Raw genomic sequence first — 20324 nt, forward strand, 5'->3', positions numbered from 1 at the left:
TAAATGTTAGCTATTATCATTGAAAACATTTTTTTTCTGTGTGTGTACAGTAGGGTTAAAACCTCAGAAACAGTCCAGTACCAAGCTGATATTAGTTGGACTGAGGGGTTTTGAAAATGACCAAAAGGCCTGAGGTCAGACGTTCCTGAATGGACTAAAGTTCATCTTTTCATGACCACAGCATATTTACTCAGTAGGGTCAAAAGTTGTTAACTCAAAACCAGCTATTGAGTCACTGCCCCGGAGACCTGGGGCCTGACAGCAGGCAGGGAAACTGCAGTCCTGCAATCCAGCTGGATGGGGTAAAATCCTTTACTTTTCCCTGGGGTAGATAACAGGCTGTGGGAAGTCAAGCAGCATCTGTGAATTTGGACATGGATGGGACTGATTGCCAGCCAGCTCCCTGCCCCAAAGTGCTGGGGATCACACAGCAGAGTCCACAGCGCCACTGTGCACTCGGGACAGAGCTCTGCAGCCCTGGAGATCACACTGCATTGCTCATTTTACAATGAAAGAATTGTTGGTCAGGCAAATGACTTGTTCTATGCTTACTAGATGCAAATCTAGCCCAGGCATGGCTAAAGGCGGTCTGTTGTGAAACAACTGGGTTCTTATCTGAAAGTTAGGCAACCCATGAAACCGGCTATTTTTTTAAATGGAAAAATAATTTGCACATTTAAAAACATATGTGGAATATGTACCAACGCTTGAAGTTGTGCCCCAGTTTCCATGGAGCCACCTATTTGGATCCCTACCTTTATACCAAAAGTTACTTTCTCACATAGGTCTTGACAACTGTATCTTACGAGTTCAACCATGGTTATGCTTCTGTTCAGTGTTAAAGGGGCTTTCAAATTTGCTCTCTGCAGATTAGAGCTTACTAGGTTCCTCATGTAAGCCAACTGCTGGTGCTAACACTCAGCATTTTTAAATTCTAAAAATGTAAGTCTACAGTGTGATACAGGCCGGCACGGTGGCTCACGCTTGTAATTCCAGCATTTTGGGAGGCCAAGGCAGGTGGATCACCTGAGGTCAGGAGTTCGAGACCAGCTTGGCCAAAATGGCGAAACCCCATCTTTACTAAAAATACAAAAATGAGCTGGGCATGGTTGTGCATGCCTGTAATCCCAGCTACTCAGGAGGCTGAGGCTGGGAGGTGGAGGTTGCAGGAAGCCGAGATTGTGCCACTGCACTCCAGCCTGCGTAACAGAATGAGACTCTGTCTCAAAAAAAAAAAAAAAAGTATGATACAAATTTTGAGCAAGTAGACATGGATCACGTCACCCCGCCTGGCTATAGGCTACTCCAAGGGAGGGATGTTATTTTCAGCTGATATTAGGGGAAGGAGAGGGAAGGGACATGGAGAGGACCTGCAGGGGTTCCTTCCCAGGAAATACTCCACCTAACCACATACGTGTGGGTTAGGTATGACCTGGTTTTAGATGTGTTTGTTCTTGAGCGAAGGACACATGAGGGGACAATCCTATGGCAAAGGAAAGGAACAGGTTGAACAGTCTCTCATTTAGAATTTGTCTTTGCAAATACACATTTCTCCTTTCAACCACATTAAAAAGGTTAAGGACTACCTGTTTTGGGTGTGACGGTGCCTGAAGCTCAGGAAAGAAAAAGTTAAATATATTCATGAAAACAACTTAGTACACTAGGGTTAATACTTCAAGCTCCTCCTTTAAGGAGGAAGTGTATTTTACCTCTCATTAAGCAACAGAGAAAGTATGACAACAGAATTTTTAAAGCTGATCATTTTCACAAATTGCCTTGATACATGAATAACAAAGTTTGATCATTTCTTAAAAATGAGATAGAAGCCCAAAGTAAAGCTTGTGATTCTGATAGCAGAAGACTCAAGTACTTTTAAAAGGCTTGTTCAGACATTAATTTCTGAAATGTAATTTGTGGGGAATGCTGTCAAAGACTTTGATTGCAAAAGAAAATTCTCATGAGTCATAATGAGTTCTCTAACTTCTTTTTCTGGTTGTTCCTCTTAAATGAGAGATGACCAGTGATGTATATTTCTAAAAGTTTGTAATAGCCACATCTATAGAGGTGATTTTTCACTCTTATTTCACTTTATTTTTCTGTTTCATGTCCCCAAGTTTCCTGAAGTGCACATGAAATTTAAAGAGACAGGATGAGAGAAATCTAGGAACAATGTACCTGGTAAATGGCTTCATCACAGGCATTTTGCAGACCGAGGTTGATCATGGTGTTCTGTAATGTTCGGCCCATGTAAAATTCCAGAGAGAGGTAATAAACCCTCTGAAATAAAGAAAAGAAAGATAATGTTTCTTCTAAGAGATCAACCTTACTTAACATAAAAACACAAGGTCATGTGTTAGGTCACCAATAATAAACAAATAGGCAGGACTATGTCACCACAGGTTCAAATGAGACTCCTGTCAGAGGTGTTTGAGCCAAAGCGACTCCATTTTGAATAGGAGCTGGGTAAAATAAGGCTGAGACCTACTGGGCTGCATTCTCAGAAGGTCTGACATTCTAAGTCACAGGATGAAATAGGAGGTCCGCACAAGATACAGGTCACAAAAACCTTGCTGATAAAAGGTTTTCTTTGCCTCCTTTTTAATGATTCCAAATTAGCATGGACTTAAGATATTTAAAAATATTTCAAAATATTTTCTTTTCTTTTTTAAAGACAAAGTCTTGCTCTGTCACCAGGCTAAAGTTCAATGGTCCAATATCGGCTCACTGCAACGTCCACCTCCTGGGTTCAAGCGATTCTCCTGCCTCAGCCTCCGGAGGAGCTGGGACTACAGGCATGCGCCACCATGCCCGGCTAATTTTTGTATTTTTAGTAGAGATGGAATTTCTACTAAGGCCAGGATGGTCTCCATCTTTGACCTCGTGATCTGCCCACCTTGGCCTCCCAAAGTGCTGGGATTATAGGCGTGAGCCACAGCACTCGGCCTCAAAGTCTTTCTTAAAGACTTCTTTCTTGGTAAAGAAGACAGCCAAAACCCACCAAAACCAAGATGGCAACGATAGTGACCTCTGATTATCCTCACTACTCATTATACACTAATTATAATGCATTAGCATGCTTAAAAAAACACTCCTACCAGTGCCATGACAGTTTACAAATGCCAAGGCAACGTCAGGAAGTTACCCCACGCAATCTAAAAGGGGGAGAAACCCTCAGTTCCGGGAATTGCCCACCCTTTTCCCAGAAAATTTATGACTAATCCACCCCTTGTTTAGCATATAAACAATAAATAACCATAAAAATAGCCAATCAGCAGCCCTCAGGGCTACCCTGCCTAAGGAAGAGGCATTCTTTATTCCTTTACTTAATTTTTTTTTTTTTTTTGAGACAGGGTTTCACTCTTGTCACCCAGGCTGGAGTGCAATGGCACTATCTCAGCTCACCGCAACCTCTGCCTCCCAGGTTCAAGTGATTCTCCTGCCTCAGCCTCCCAAATAGCCAGGATTACAGGCATGTGCCACCACGCCCGGCTAATTTTTTATATTTTTAGTAGAGATGGGGGTTTCTCCCTGTTGGTCAGGCTGGTCTCGAACTCGTTACCTCAGGTGATCCGCCCACCTCAGCCTCCCTAAGTGCTGAGATTACAGGCGTGAGCCACTGTGCCTGGCCCCTTTACTTTCTTAATAAACTTGCTTTCAGTTTACTCTATGGATTTGCCTCAAATTCTTGTGTGAGATACAAGAACCCTCTCTTGGGGTCTGGGATGGTGACTCCTTTCCGGTAACACTCCTATAAAGATATATGAAGGTCTAAATAAAAGTGTTACTGACACCAGGTTTTGACAAAGCACTATTTTTGGCAAAGTAATTCAGTATCTTTTACCCTCAGGGAGAAAAAAAGCAAACTCATCTAACTAACTAGATTCAACGTTTTGTGTTTTCCCCCTCCTGTTCATGAGCCTCATGAATAAAGCATAGGTTTTGGACAAACAGAAGTCAGACTGCCACAGCTCACCATTCATTAATAAAATATTTATTGGGCACCTCAGTGGGTTCTGGTAAGGTGGGTTGGCCATGACTACCTCAAGTCATCCAAGAAACACAAAGATTAACTCCCACACACCCCATGGCTAGAAAATATTCCTCCTTGACTGATTACTGCAAGAAATTTTACAATTTTATTTATTTATTTATTTATTTATTTATTTATTTATTTAGACAGAGTCTCCCTCTGTTGCCCAGGCTGGAGTGCAGTGGCATGATCTTGGCTCACTGCAACCTCTCTCTCCCAGGTTCAAGCAATTCTCCCTGCCTCAGCCTCCTGAGTAGCTGGGACTACAGGCAGCTGCCACCATGCCCAGCTAATTTTTGTATTTTTAGTAGAAATGGGATTTTGTCATGCTGGCCAGGCTGGTCTTGAACTCCCGACCTCAGGTAATCTGCCTGCCTCGGCCTCCCAAAGTGCTGGGATTACAGGCGAAAGTCAAGCGCCCGGCCTACAATTAATTTTAGAATCAAATTTTTCTATAAGATCTATTTACTGGCAAATTCCTTATGTACAAGAAGATCCCTAAGGTTTACTGGTGTTTGTTCTTATTGAAATTGGAAATTTCTCTATTGACTTAGACATTATTTGCTTTTGACATGGTAAAAGTCAGGCAAATACCATCAGATTTGAAGGTGAGAGGTACAACGGCCAGACCTGCTGAAAACTTTCTTTATATACAAGCACAGTTTACTAATTAAAAAAATAAAATAGAACCAGTGAGTAACTTCATCGTCTCCTTTTACAATATCTTACTCTCCATATCATTTATCCTCTGCTTCTCTACTAGACACAAAACAAAATGGCAAAAATCTGTAAATGCACCAATATAGTTACCTCAAATTTTAGGGATTGCCCCATTTCTGTAAGATAAGAAGTAAAAAAAGAAAAAAAAAGAATTTGACCCATTAAAAAAAATTGTGAACGGAATTCAGTATAATAAAGGCCTATTATCATATTTAACACACTAGTTACACATAAATATTTAAAACAAAATATTATTTGAAAATGTCTACTTGGAAATTTCATTCTTTCCCATTTTCCTTTTATGAACAATTGAATTCTAAATTTCACAACAAATAGTCAACATCCATGTCCTAACGGGCCATCTAACACTGCTTTCCAGAACACATCATCTTCGTTTTCATCCAAGCTGTTTGAATGTCTATAATGCTGTTACTAGAACCCTCACCAGCTATTAGATGCCTTCAAATGATTGGATGAAAGTACATTTCTGGGGCAGACATAGGCAATGGCTGGTGCTCTAGTACATGATGACTGCTGTCACAGGAAATAGTATTTTAAGCCACAAATACCCATTTGCATAATATTACCCAGTTAAAAAAAATCCTTCCCTGTGTGTATTTTCATTATCTCTATAACCATGATGTTTTGCCTTTTTCTTTTAAATAATCTATAAAAAGCTTGTTTATATAGTATATGTTCCACACTTGCAACTGTGAGGTCATACCCCCAGGAATAAGGACTACATCTGTATTAAGTTTCTTTGCCTCCCTTTTAATGATTCCACATTAGTACCAAGTTAAGTCTTCTTAAAAATACTTCAAAGTCTTTCTTGAGAAATATGTGGTTGCTCAAAATAAGGCAAATGAGAAAATACTTCCTTGCATGACAGGCTTTATAAGGAAGGAATGTACGGTGATTCCCTGTTTTCTCATAAATAACTTTTTGGAGGTAATCTCTCCTTATATTTGGGAATACATAAGACCTTAAAAAATAGATCTTTGCCATCCTCTTAATTAATGGTCTCTAAACATTTGTTACATATGCCTAATAGTAAAATATATGAGCATCTCCAATATACCTTATAAATTACAAGCATGTACTATGATTACTAGTATTTTATGTAAAAGTGGGTATTTTCAAAAGCCTTGTAAAATAAAATAAAGAAGATATAACAAATATTTTTAAAATATGTTTTATTTTTATCCCCAGCATTAGTCAGAGGGCCTGGGTACTTCTGGGAAGACCTCTGGAACACCGGTCAATAAACTTGAGACTTGCAGGTCAGGCAAGAGTTGACATAGAAATGTGGTAGGAAAGACACTGCAAGTGAGTTGGGGGCCCCGCAGTGGGGATTGGTTTGTTGCGAGAGCAAGGTGGGTACAGAGGGTAATGGAAGATAACAAGGGAAGAACAGGCCCACCTGGACGGAGAAGGGCTTTTGAATACTTGCTTAAGGACTATGGCAGGCAAGAGGAGCCAATGAGAACTGAGCAGGGGGCAAGATGTGTTGCTTCAGGAAGCTTAAGCAAACTACAACGCACAAAATGAGATGGGATGGTATACTCCAATGCCTTCAGGAACTAGGCAGAGAAAATAAATGTGTAACTGAGGTCACATAAAGCAAAGAAGAGTACCGGGCTAAGGAAAGGAGTGTGCAAGTCCTGCCCATAGGTGCTAAAAATTAAACTCCTGAAAAACGTCTTGGCCAACAAAATATGTCTGCTATCCTTATTCAGCCTCAGGCTGCCAGTTTTACCTCTTCTAGAAAGGAAAATAACCACGTAGAAGTCTGCTACAACAAATGGGTAGCTAGAGCCTCACCAAGGCAGGAAGAGAGAAGGGAGGAGAGCAGGTCATTCAGGGGAACCTACAGAAATCAACAGAAATTGGCAAACAGTTGAACGCCAAAAAGTGAGACTAAAGTTCGTGTCTGGATTGTCAAGATGGCAATGGCATTAAAATAAAAAACACAGAGGCCAGGCGTGGTGGCTCACGCCTGTAATCCCAGCACTTTGGGAGGTCGAGGTGGCCAGATCACGAGGTCAGGAATTCGAGACCAGCCTGGCCAACATGCTGGAATCCTGTCTCTACTAAAAATACAAAAATTAGCTGGGCATGGTGGCGCACACCTGTAATCCCAGCTACTCGGAGGCTGAGGCCCGAGAATCGCTCGAACCCGAGAGGCGGAGGTTGCAGTGAGCTGAGATTGCACCATTGCACTCCAGCCTCGGTGACAGAGAGAGACTCCACCTGAAAACAAAACAAAACAAAACAAAACAAAACAAAACACAGAAGATGGGGCAGGATTGGGAGAAATAATGGTTTGAGTTTTTAACATGCTGAGTTTGAGGAAATAGGAAGATATCTAAGTATGTTCACTAAACACTTAGAAATGTACGCATAGAGTTTGAAAAGGAATTCAAACTTGGGATCCATATTTGGGATTCATCTGCACAGTTATTAGAGTGCAAGGGAGGTGGGAAAGGAGCCCACACCTACTGGCTCTAATTTATGAGGGGAGGAACCATCCTGTTTAGACAGACGACTGTGATGGAGTAGATATTTGATGAACACGTGTGGAATGAAACATGTTCATTGTTGTATCCCCAGTGTATCACTATCAGAATACCTGGTTTATACACATCAGAATTCCTGGCTTATATCTGCACTCACGTAGAAAAGGAGAGCCCAGTGAAGAAACTAGCCAGAGAACCAGGAAAACCATAAAGCACAGCATAAGCCAGTGAAGGAAAAACATACAAGACTCTCTGGTGCTCTACGATGCTAAATGCTACAGAGGCGTGAGTGTGTGTTTCTAATATATGCTCAGTGTCCCACCCTTCCGCTTAAAATTGTTAAAAATAATTTTTAATGAGAGGCACAGTATAGTGTACTTAGTAGCATTCCCTTTGTGTAAATAATTTTTTTTTTTTTTTGAGACGGAATCTCGCTCTGTCGCCAGGGCTGGAGTGCAGTGGCCGGATCTCAGCTCACTGCAAGCTCCGCCTCCCGGGTTCACGCCATTCTCCTGCCTCAGCCTCCCGAGTAGCTGGGACTACAGGCGCCCGCCACCGCGCCTGGCTAGTTTTTTGTATATTTTAGTAGAGACGGAGTTTCACTGTGTTAGCCAGGATGGTCTCAATCTCCTGACCTCGTGATCCGCCCGTCTCGGCCTCCCAAAGTGCTGAGATTACAGGCTTGAGCCACCGCGCCCGGCCTGTGTAAATAAATTTTTAAAAGATAGTGGCTGGGTGCGGTGGCTCACACCTGTAATCTCAGCACTTTGGGAGGCCAAGGCTGGAGGATCACTTGAAGCCAGGAGTTTGAGAGCAGCTTGGCCAACATGGTGAAACCTCCTCTCTACTAAAAATACAAACTTAGCCAGGTGTAGTGGCAGGGGCCTGTAATCCCATCTACTCAAGAGGCTGAGGCAGGAGAATCGCTTCAACCCTGGAGGCTAAGGATGCAGTGAGCCAAGATGGCGTCACTGCCCTCCAGCCTGAGCGACAGAGCGAGACTCTGTCTCAAACAAGACAAAACAAAACAAAACAACAAAACAGTAAATATATGTATACATAAAGTGTTTTCTAAGGTGCATTTAAATTTTTAAGGATACATTTTAGCAGTTTCTACCTTGGTGGAGGCCTAGGTCTTTGGGGTGAAGAAGAGTTACTTTCCATTTGAAAGCTGTTACAGCTGCGATTTCTTACTATGAGAATTTACATTCATTTCCTTTCTTAAAAATTCTTACGGGGTTTCTTGGGCATTGGGATTATAGTCCATTTTTTTTCACACCTTTACATATTTAAAAAGTTCTAATAAACGTTTATATATATTTCTCACTGCCCCTGGGATGTATCCCAATATTTTATTCTTTCCAATATGTCTCCACCTGGCTTCTCCAGTTTCCTCTCCCAATACAGACTCACACCCGCCCTCACTCCAGCCTGCACACAATCCCTTTCCCTGCCATGTCCTCCCCAGTCCTTCCCAACTGCCTCTCGCCCTCTTCGCAAACTGTCAGGCAGAGAGTTTGTCCCTCTGTAGGTCCAAAATCACCCTAGGGAGGTCTCTGCTCCCGTCCCCACGCCGTGGATGGAAGTGGTCCCTGACCAGCCTTCCTCAGCAGCTCTGGGGGCAGGCCTCGGGGGTGGAGGGGCTAAGGGTGGGGGGAGTGTGTGTCTTCGGGGAGTACGAGTCCAGGGCACTGCCTGGCCCTGGGCTTTCTTCGCGCAGTACTCACGGAAGTGCGGGAGCTCGGAACCCGACTCACAAGAATGGGTGGGCGGAGCTCTGCGCTTGGAGCGGGACCCTGCCCCTCCTCTGCCCCACACTTAAGCAGCCACTCCGAGAGGCCTGAAACTTACGACCTTTTCCCAGTTCGGTATTTGTCTCCCCTCCCTAAACACCAAGCTCCAGCAAGGCAGGACTTTTGTCCCTTTTGTTTAGGGCTGAGTGTGCAGGGCAGAGAACAGTGTCCCGCACACAGGACAAGAGGCGCCCGTCACCTCTTGATTAAATGCTGAGAGTCAAACTTCCAAAAGTTTGTGAAGGGACAGGCAAGAGGGGCCTGGGCTTCTGCCCACCTGGCGGTTTCTAGGGGCGGACCGCACAGTGTTTGGGCGGGGCGCTGGCGGTGGCACCTCGGGGACATGAGTGCGGCGTCGGTGGGGAGGCCGAATCTGTCCCCCAGGCTGCCCGCCCACAGCCTAGACACGTCTCCTCTGGACTTTCGGGCAAGGACCGGGTGCAAGGGACCGCTCTGAGGGGTCCTCCACCTCGTCGCTCCCGACCGCGACCGCAGACTCCGAGTCCGGGCTGGATCCCGGCCCGTCCGCCCGCCCCCGGGTACCTTGGGACACTTGTCGTAGTAGTGCTGCTGCGTGCGGATCCAGCGCCCCACCAGGTGGTCGCGCACCGTGTGCGCCAGCGCGAAGTAGTAGTCGCGGGGGGTGGCCACGTTGCGGTCCTTGACCAGCGTGAAGTGCAGGTGCCGGTTGAAGCCCTTCTTCAGCTCTGCCACGTTCTCCACGCCCACGATGCCGCGGATGCTGATCTGCCGCCGCTTCTCCTGGTCAGTCAGGGGCTTCGCCATGGCTGGGGCGGCGGGCAGCGCAGAAAGCTGGATGTGCGGCCGGAGGCGCGGGACTGCCGGGCAGGGGTGGAGTCGGCCCTGCAGCGCCTGCCGCTTTCAAGGCGCACGAAAGTTTGGGGCCCGCCCCCTCGGGCGGTGCTGCACTCCCTTGGCGTCCTGGCTCCCGATCCAGGCCGGAGGGCAGAGGAAGTGCCCGGCCCCTCCTGGGGCTTTGGCGCCGCGGGTGGGCTCGGGGGTGGGAGCCGAGGTCCAAGCGCCGGCGAGACCCCTGCCAGCCCGGGACCTGGGTTCGGGGGCTCCCTTCTGGATCTCCAAAATCTGCGGAGGCAGCGTTTGTCCCGCCTCTCCCTTCTAGAGTGTGGAGACACAGGAAGACGTCTGTGTAGGGAAGCACGTCGTTGGCAGACTGCTGTTTTGCAGATGTTTATTTGTTATGCCATTATGACTGTTAGGATTTCTCACCTGGAGTGGCTTCCGCCATAAGCGCCGGGATCTAGAAGGACGGCACGTTTGACTTCTGTTGTCCCAACCTCCCTTGCCAGCCCTTGGCACCGCCCCAGCTTGGATCCTCAGGGCGCCTCTGTTGTTTTCATTCATTTTTTTGAGGACTCCAGGGTTCAGGTTTCTTGACTCCTGGACCCAAGTTCACCCTGCGGGTAGGCACCCTGTCGCTCTTCCTTAGAGGTAGGTTAGTAAGAATCAGAGCAGGTGAGATGAAGCTCTAGGCTCATTATGCGGCAGGGGCTTTTACCTTAGGCTTCTTCTAATCATCTTTTAACCGCAGTGGAGGGTGTGGAGGGGAAAACAGAAGGGTATGTGTGTGGAAAATGAAGGGATTACTCACTGGACTAGTTGCCTTGTTTACAAAAAACAACCTAGTCTGTGTTACTGTGCTGTACAGGCTGATCTTTGCACCTCCAGTTTGGGTGGTATTTGTTTGAATATGCATGTTTATGTATGTTTAAACCTTGGCAAAGGCAAACACTTGGCATTTTAGGATGTCAGAGGTTTTTTCTTCCTCATTAAGTAGTATTAATATATTATTTTAGAAAGAGTCCATTGCCAGAATGAAGTTTTCTTTTTTCTTTTCCTTTTCTTTTCTTCTTCTTCTTCTTTTTTTTTTTTTTTTTTTTTTTTTTTTTTTTTTTTTTGAGATGGAGTCTCCCTCTCTCTCCCAGTCTGGAGTGCTGTGGCGCGATCGATCTCTGCTCACTGCAAGCTCCGCCTCCCGGGTTCACGCCATTCTCCTGCCTCAGCCTCTCGAGTAGTTGGGACCACAGGCGCCCGCCCCCTCGCCCAGCTAATTTTTTGTATTTTTAGTACAAACGGGGTTTCACCGTGTTAGCCAGGATGGTCTCGATCTCCTGACCTCGTGATCTGCCCGTCTCGGTCTCCCAAAGCGCTGGGATTACAGGCGTGAGCCACCGCGCCCGGCCAAGTTTTCTAGAAAAATCTTAGTATACCGATATTAATATGTTTTGCTTTTTTATATTGAACCAAAGTTGATTATTTTGAATTCATACATGGTGGTGGGGAGGGGGTGATGGATTAATTGATTCAGACCAAATGTGACCCTCACCATACAAGTGAAAGTTCAAATCTCATAGGTCTGACAAAATTTCCTGAATCCTTGTCTTCCCAGATTCTGAAGTTTGGACTTGAGCCTTTGGGGCAGAGACTGAATTGGGCCTTGCGCAACTCTTGCAATACCGATGACCTGCAAAGGAAAGTATTTATAGAAGAGATGAGCATGAGAGTTTGGATCTGGATGGGGCCAGAAATACCCTGAATTAAGAGTGGGAAGGGGGGCCCATCAAAATCATTGATCTTAAAAATAAGTAAGGCCTGTGGGGTAAAATTTGAAATAAAGCAGAAAGATAAGTTTTTTTTGATAATTATATAACTTTAAAAAGTGTTTATCAGCTTTGAATACCCCCAAGAAGGTCACAGCATTAAGCCAGTTATGGGTCATTCGGACATAGCTGTGAAATTAGTCACTCAGCTTTAACAGCTGGATGAAAAAATAGGGTAGCGCCTGGGATGAGAGAATGCCAGGTCTGAGTAGGTCTTCCTCCCAAAAAGGTCTCTGAGCAGGAGAAGGCATCATAATGTCTGTGCACTGGGGAGTGAATAATTAGGGGGCACACAAGAAGGGATGAAAGACACCAAAAGCAAGCTCACTCGGTTTCATAGTTTTGCTTAAGACAGTTTCAAATAGATGGCTCCCAGCTCCACTGCCTACTTTCCTGTACTAAATTCTTGTTGGAAACTCAGGGTAATGATGAACTAATGAACACATTATTTTCTTGATTCGCTATCCAGTCGATGAGCCTGCGCCCCCAACTTGAACATTTCTCTAAGCAGAAAAATCATGAACTGTAGAATGCTCAATATATAGAATATGGGGAAGAACCATACATCTCCATGTTAAAAAGAACATGATGGAACCAGGTGATTTAGGGTGCTCCATAGACCCGGTATTAAATGACAATAAATTACATTGCAAGGCCGGGCGCAGTGGCTCACGCCTGTAATCCCAGCACGTTGGGAGGCCCAGAGGGGCGAATCACGAGGTCAGGAGATCGAGACCATCCTGGCGAACATGGTGAAACCCCGTCTCTACTAAAAATACAAAAAAATTAGCCAGGCGAGGTGGCAGGCCCCTGTAGTCCCAGCTACTCGGGAGGCTGAGGCAGGAGAATGGCGTGAACCCGGCAGGCGGAGCTTGCAGTGAGCCGAGATCCCGCCACCGCACCCCAGCCTGGGCGTCTGAGCAAGACTCCGTCTCAAAACAAACAAACAAACAAATAAATAAATAAATAAATAAATAAATAAATAACATTGCAAGACAGTTATTCCCCTTTCACTTTTCTTTAAGTCTTTCTGGAAAGTCTTTTGTGTCAACATGTTAGCATTTTTTAATCTATATTTTTAACAGAATGCAGGTCCAGACTCTAAACGTTCTTAAAGTTTTAGCATCTAACTAGAATTTAATACAATTATCTTCCATTTATGGTAAATGATACTTTTTCAGTTGACATTCTGATATAAATTTTGTTTCATCTGCTTGTTCTGTGCTAGTCTAGGACACTGAGGCCTTGAGAGGGTAAGTTACTTGACTAAGAAAATTACTATCTTTAAAAACCTTTCCTTTAGCCTCTCTTGACCAGAAAGAACCAGAAACTATGGATCCCTGAAAACGTATCAGATTTCAGTGGCTCACATGTTTATAGCAGCCTTACTCACAATGGCCTATATTATTCCTGCTTCTCATCCACTGCTTCCCCATGGCTGCTGTAACAAAGTGGTATTTGTAGATAGCTGAACAAACTGTCCAGAACTCACAGACAAGTGTAAGTTTCCCACTGTTGGAAATACAAAAGAACATGAGAAAGTAGTGTGTTAGTTTGGGTCTTCAGAGAAGCAGAGGCTAAGGCAGGATTAAACATGTTAGAGTTTTTATTGGGGTAAATGCTTGTGGGAGGGAAAAATAGAGAGTGCTAGCCAGAGACAGCATCAGACTGTGATGCAAGTGTGACCCAGAGTGAAGGGGAGAGAGATGGAAGGGTAGAAGGGCATATTTCAGACAGCCCTGTAGTCCCAGGAAGATCCAGCAGCGTCACTGGGCAGTTCTGGAGCACATCTGCTGTCAGGAGACCACGGTACTCTGCTCAGTCACTGGTGGGAGCATTCCCCAGGAGGCATGGCCTTTGCAGGGCTATCTGGAGCCCCGGGTCGGTTATGCTTCCTGAAGCTTGGGGCGTCTGTGAGGTCTTTTCTAGTGACCACCACAGAAAGAGATGAGATAAACAAATATAGGTTAATATCCACTGTGTTTCAAAGCAGGGCCTATTGTGGTGGCATACCACTTTCAGATTCATCAAAGTGGCTACTAGCATTTTCCAAGGGCTCAGGCAAAGCTCATAATGTGCATTACCTCATTTAATCTTCTCGTCAGCTCTGTGGGACAAGTTCTGTTTTTCTTTCCATTTCACAGATGAGGAAATCGAGGCTTAGAGAAGGTGAGTAGCTTGCTCAAGATCACCTCAGTAAGTGATGGAAGAGGTTTTCAAGTCCCTTAATGTTGTTTCTCCTCCCCTGAAACAGGATTTGTGATCTGTTAAGTAAACCTCTGCCTCCCAGGTTCAAGTGATTCTCCTGCCCCAACCTCTCGATTAGCTGGGATTACAGGCATGTGCCACCATGTCTGGCTAATTTTTTGTATTTTTAGTAGAGATGGGGTTTCACCATGTTGGTCAGGCTGGTCTGAAACTCCTGACCTCAGGTAATTCACCCGCCTCGGCCTCCCAAAGTACTGGGATTATAGGCGTGAGCCACCGTGCCTGGCCTGTTTTGTACTGTTTATTGGTTTTTGACCTTCTAATCATTCTGCAATCCAGGGAAATGCCAGAGGTCCACAGTGGCCCCATGGAGAGGTCACTTACACTCTGGAGAGGGGTGGTGTAAAAAATGGGCTGAACTTTACGCTCAGCGAGGGAATTTGAGTACACTGCACTCAGCATATTTAATGTATGAATCTGTTAACCAAGGTTGTTATCTAGGCTCCACTGTTTCAAATATTTAGAAAGATGACTGAGAACCCAGATTTATTTTACTTTTGAATTCCCTTAGTGTCTGCAGAAAATGCAGCTGACTGCATTGCCATCTCTATAATTGGCTATGACAGTGACCATTTACTCATTACCTGAGTATATTTGGCTTGTCTCAAAACAAGAGGATGTTCCTGACACTTTCAGGTCCTGTCATATTTGATCTGCTCATTGATATAGTAGTTTGAATTCTTAGGCATAGTCCAGTGGGAGTTCCTGAACAGGAAAACTGAAATACTTCCAGCCTATCTTCTTCTTCTCCCTCAAATCACTGACAGCCTTCATATGCCTATTGTAGAATATGCTGAGATTGGAGAATCACTTACTGCCTTGATTTCAACTTCTGCAAAGTAAGGACAAAGCTCTCTGTCCTTCTCACTCTGTAAAATGGCTAAGCTTGGCTGGGTGCTGTGGCACATGCCTGTAATCCCAGCACTTTGGGAGGCCAAAGCAGGCGAATCATGAGGTCAGGAGTTCGAGACCAGCCTGGCCAACATGGTGAAACCCCATCTCTACTAAAAATACAAAAAATTCACTGGGCATAGTGGTGGGTGCCTGTAATCCCAGCTACTCGGGGGGCTGGAGAATCGCTTGAACCCTGGAGGCGGAGATTGCAGTGAGCCGAGATCGCACCACTGTACTCCAGCCCAGGCAATAGAGTAAGACTCCGTCTCAAAAAAAAAAAAAAAAAAAAAAAAGATGGTTAAGCTCAAAAAGATATGAGTGGAGAAGGTGGAGAAGTGCCAGGAAATGGAAAAAGCATTATTAAGATGGAAACTTCTGGGTTAGGATTATGTTTTGACATATTAACCAGTGTTTTGATTTTCTCCTGATGGTTTACTTTTTCACTATCTCCCTCCCACTTGAGGTGCTTATAATCTCTGAGGAAGATGTGAGCCTTCCTGGTTTTGAACTCCAAGTTAACATTCAGGAGACACATTAAGCAGTAATGGGAAGATGACACGGAGGTGTGGGGAGTAGAGACGTCACTGGTCTTGGAGTCAGGATCCTGGAGCTGGCTTCCTCGATCAGGTAGCAGAAATCCCAGGCAGGCTGAGTATCCGAGAAGTGCGCAGGACTTTGCTCTGCTTCCTGAGAAGAGCCCAACGAGGAAGTGACTGCCTGGAGGTCCTCGGTAGTCAGGTCTTGGACAAGGTGCACAAAGGCTCCTCATCCCCAGGGAGGCGCAGGGCAGCTATTGGCCGAATCCCCAGAGCTGAAGACTGATTCAGAGAAGACTGATTCAGAGAACACCCAAGGGAGAGGTATCAAGGCTAGAGGCTTCCCTCCACCAGCTCCTGCCACCAGGGCCTTAGCACAGGGAACCCCTGTTGAGGGGTCCTCAGTTGAATAGACTGGTTGACTGAATTTGAGATCAAATTTCTTCCCTGGAGGAATGAGACCCTACATTAGAAGTTAAACTGAAACTGATACAGGCCAGGGCGAGGTGGCTCACAGCTATAGTCCCAGCACTTTGGGAGGCTGAGGCCGGAGGATTGCTTGAGGCCAGGAGTTTGAGACCACCCTCGGCAACATGGCAAAACCCCAACTCTACTAAAAATACAAAAATTAGCCAGGTGTTATGGTGCACGCCTGTAGTCCTAGCTATTTGGGAAGCTGAGGCATGAGAATCGCTTGAATCTGGGAGGCAGAGATTGTAGTGAGCTGAGATGGTGCCACTGCAGTCACTCTAGCCTGGTAACAGAACAAGACTCTGCCTCAAAACAAAACAAAACAAAACAAAAAAGAAGTTAAACTAATACAAAAAATATAAAGCTGCATTCCTTGCACATCTGAGCTTATACACTGTTTGTATTTGCTTTGTCCACTGGAGTTATTACTAATGCAATAAGACATGTTCCAGAAAAAGTTTTCACCTTTTTTTTTTTTTTTTTTTTTTTTTTTTTTTGAGATGGAGTTTTGCTGTTGTCACCCAGGCTGTAGTGCAATGGCACGATCTCCGCTCACTACAACCTCTGCCTCCCGGGTTCAAGTGATTCTCCTGCCTCAGCCTCCTGAGTAGCTGGGATTACAGGCACATGCCATCACACCCAGCTAATTTTGGTATTTTTAGTAGAGATGGGGTTTCACCATGTTGGCCAGGCTGGTCTTGAAGTCCTGACCTCAGATTATCCACCAACTCAGCCTCCCAAAGTGCTGGGATTACAGGTGTGAGCCACCGTGCCTGGCCAAGCTTTCACCTCTGTATGGGAACAAATGAGGAGAGTGATTCTGCACAATTTTGCAAAGCGATATGAACAAATCCTGACCAAGGAAAGGAAGTGCAAAGTGTGCTAAGCACAGGGTTTCAGCAGATAACCGTGATGCGATGTGCACAACGGACAGCCTCTTTGCTGCCTTGTCTCAGGGCCTTTGTCATGCAAACCCTCCACTGAGCCCACATTTTGACTTGCCCTTTGTACATGATTGATTAATTGCAGGCGTTAAGTATATAAAACATATAGACTTCTATAAAAATATTATTGATTTTTAGAGTTTTGTTCCCTTTTGGGGGTAAACCTAAGGAATCACAGACCCCAAGTTCTCAGATGCCAAATACTTTAACTTCTCTAAGCTGTTTATCCATCGTTAAAGTTCTAACTAGTAAGGTGCTTAGATAGTGAAAGATAACATGTGTTAGCTTAAAACATACAAAAATACAGGAAGAAAATAACTTCCCTTTCACTTAATATTTCCTAGGATGGACGCTGGGAGTCTGATGATATACTGAAGGCTGATCTCATATACAAATGAGGGCTTTTCTTTTTGCAGTTCTTGTTGTATTAAATAGATTATAGTTCATTGAGCATAGCTTTGCATAGCATAACCTACCTCTGTTTTTCAAATTCAATGTTTCTAATTTATTGATTTATTAGGAAAATATTTGTTAAGTACCTACTATGAGTCCAGCATTGTGCTGGACACTTACAGTGAACTAAATTGACTGTAGAATAACAAAACACCTTGTCTTCCCAGGATCCTATCTTCTGAGAACCACCCTCTTCTCTTTATCTTCCTGCTTCTGGTCTTACCTTTAAGTACAAGCCCATATACTTACTGTGGGAATGGCTGTTTTACACCCTGACCCAGTTTTTACAACCATGACTATAGGACTTCTGTGGCGTCATGAAAGAAGAACTGGGTATTAGCCAACTTGGAATATCAACAATGCGATCATTGAATGGGTACTCACTGTATACAAGGTACTGTGCTCGCTGCTAATGGTATAAAAAATTCAGTTCATGGCATCTGCCTTACCCAGAACCTTTAAACTAGCTCAAGGCATCATATTTGCATGAAGTTACAAGGCAGACTATGCTAAAGAAAAAACAAGTAGCCCAGATCTTAGATGGTAGCTGAGGTCACAGGAAGAAAAGAATGTCTTGCATTTGTCTAGAAGCCAAATGATAACAGCCATTTCTCTATCTTCCTAGAAGTTCCATTTCCTTCTCCACCTTATTGAATGATAGTTTCTCAGTCTTGGAGTCATCATACGTTTCCAGCTTAAGATGAAAATGTAAAGTTTCTCCCCACTCAGAATTTTCATTTTGTGTTTTTTAGGGAGTCGATGTGTGAACTGCAGAGACGGACTGATACCAGCAGGTGGAGGAATTCACCATTTGAACACATCACAGGCTAGTGAATGGTTCAGCAGGATGTGACTACAATTTTAATCACTGCTTCATTTCCCTTTCTTTGTTCCAGATATTTATGCAGCAAAACCCTGTGAGAAGATGAGCCATAATCTGAAGAAGATAAATAAAAATGGATTATTTTTATCACTCTAGACAGAGCATAAAGAGATGGCATTTTCTCCGTTTTAAAATCTCAGATGTACATACATTGAAATCTAAATAAAAAATTATTCTGATAAATTGGAGAAATTTAAAAATTATAAAGAAGTATGGAGTTTCAACATTCTTAGATTTAAAGAACACTCAGCCAGGCGCGGTGGCTCAAGCCTGTAATCCCAGCACTTTGGGAGGCCAAGACGGGGGGATCACGAGGTCAGGAGATCGAGACCATCCTGGCTAACACGGTGAAACCCAGTCTCTACTAAAAAATACAAAAAAATAGCCGGGCAAGGTGGTGGGCGCCTGTAGTCCCAGCTACTCGGGAGGCTGAGGCAGGAGAATGGCGTAAACCCGGGAGGCGGAGCTTGCAGTGAGCTGAGATCCGGCCACTGCACTCCAGCCTGGGCGACAGAGCGAGACTCCATCTCAAAACAAACAAACAAAAAAAGAACACTCAAAGTTTGATGTGCTAGAGACTTGGGCCTCCCAGTGAACCACGAGCTTACAGGATTAGGGTCATGAAGTAGAGGGAGCTGCGCTGGCGTCCAGCAGAGGGTTTCAGGCCTGTCTGGGCACATCTGTGAACCGGTGAGACAGGCCTGGGTGAACTCTATGTGCGTAGGGGAGGTGGAGCCATCTGGGAAAGACATCAGGTCACACCCACTGCTGGGATTTAGATGTATGCGGGCATGTTTAGCAAGCTGTGAGGGCTGAGGAGCTTCCTGGGTGAGAACTCACCCTAAGGGCAGGAGTCTGCTGATTCACTTCACCCAGGAAGAAGCCTTAGTTGTCAGAAGGGAGGAGTAAGTCTGACTATGGCACGGTAGCAGTTTCTGGATTCTGTTTCCTGGTCCGGCTACCTAGAAGCCTGTATACCCTGTGGATGTAGAGGGCTGTCAGCAAACCCTGAATTTTCTCACCAAGCTTTATAGAAAATACTCAGACTCAGAAACAGTGTCATACCTTCTAACTGGAAGAAGTGAGTCATTCTTTTGTATCTTAGAGGAGGATCTGGATGAACTGTGATGACCAGTGGGGCAGGGCGTAGCCAGCAGTACTGGGAGCAGCACATAGAGACACCTCCTGGAGACTCCCAGAAATACAGGACATTATATGCCAGGTTGGCCCCTCAGCCCTGAGTAGCTGGGACTACAGGCGCCCGCGACCACGCCCGGCTAATTTTTTGTATTTTTGGTAGAGACGGGGTTTCACCGTGTTAGCCAAGATGGTCTCAATCTCCTGACCTCGTGATCTGCCGGTCTCGACCTCCCAAAGCACAATTTTATATATCCATTTTGCTGCTGATGGACATTTGGGTTGCACCCAGTTTGGGGTTATTATGAACAAAGCTGCCATAAACATGTTTGTATGTGGTTTTTTTTTTTTTGAGACGGAGTCTTGCCCTGTCGCCCAGGCTGGAGTGCAGTGGCCGGATCTCAGCTCACTGAAAGCTCCGCCTCCTGGGTTCACGCCATTCTCCTGCCTCAGCCTCCCGAGAGTAGCTGGGACTACAGGCGCCCGCCACCTCGCCCGGCTAGTTTTTGTATCTTTTTTTAGTAGAGACGGGGTTTCACCATGTTAGCCAGGAGTGGTCTTGATCTTGTGACCTCGTGATCCGCCCGTCTTGGCCTCCCAAAGTGCTGGGATTACAGGCTTGAGCCACCGCGCCCGGCCGTTTGTATGTGTTTTGTTTTGTTTCAACAGTCATTCTTTTGCCCAGGCTAGAGTACAGTGGTGTGATCTCAGCTCACTGCAGCCTCCACCTCCCAGGTTCAAGCAATTCTCATGCCTCAGATTCCTCAGTAACTGAGATTATAGGCATGCACCACCACACCCAGCTAATTTTTTGTATTTTTAGTGGCGATGGGGTTTTACTGAATTGCCCAGGCTGGTCTTGAACTCCTGGGCTCAAGCAATCCACCCACCTTGGCCTCCCAAAGTGTTGGGATTACAGGCATGAGCTACCGTGCCCGGCCTGATATGTTCTTTATTGCATGCATATCCTCATTTCTGTTGGAAATATAACTGCTAGATGTGACATATAAGTTTTAATGCATTTTCTTCTGTATGTGAAA

At 45.1% G+C, this 20324-nt stretch overlaps 1 protein-coding gene and 1 long non-coding RNA gene across 2 annotated transcripts in view; one reads left to right on the forward strand and one right to left on the reverse strand.

Moving 5' to 3' along the window:
• Positions 1–9913, reverse strand: part of PYGL (glycogen phosphorylase L) — a 41803-nt gene extending 31890 nt beyond the window's left edge. Inside the window, exons 1-2 of the mRNA XM_005561235.4 lie at positions 9603–9913; positions 2176–2277 (exon numbers count right to left, since the gene is read on the reverse strand). Coding sequence (XP_005561292.1) covers positions 2176–2277; positions 9603–9845 — 345 coding nt within the window. The 5' untranslated portion in view covers positions 9846–9913. The remainder of the gene's footprint in view (positions 1–2175; positions 2278–9602) is intronic.
• Positions 9914–15630: 5717 nt separating this feature from the next.
• On the forward strand, positions 15631–18293 carry LOC123574522 (uncharacterized). Its single transcript, XR_012415789.1, has 3 exons — positions 15631–15720; positions 18017–18058; positions 18161–18293. It is a non-coding gene; the product is annotated as an uncharacterized lncRNA (long non-coding RNA).
• The last annotated feature ends 2031 nt before the right edge of the window (positions 18294–20324 follow it).

Source organism: Macaca fascicularis, chromosome 7, assembly GCF_037993035.2.
Source record: "Macaca fascicularis isolate 582-1 chromosome 7, T2T-MFA8v1.1".
Lineage (NCBI taxonomy): Eukaryota > Metazoa > Chordata > Mammalia > Primates > Cercopithecidae > Macaca > Macaca fascicularis.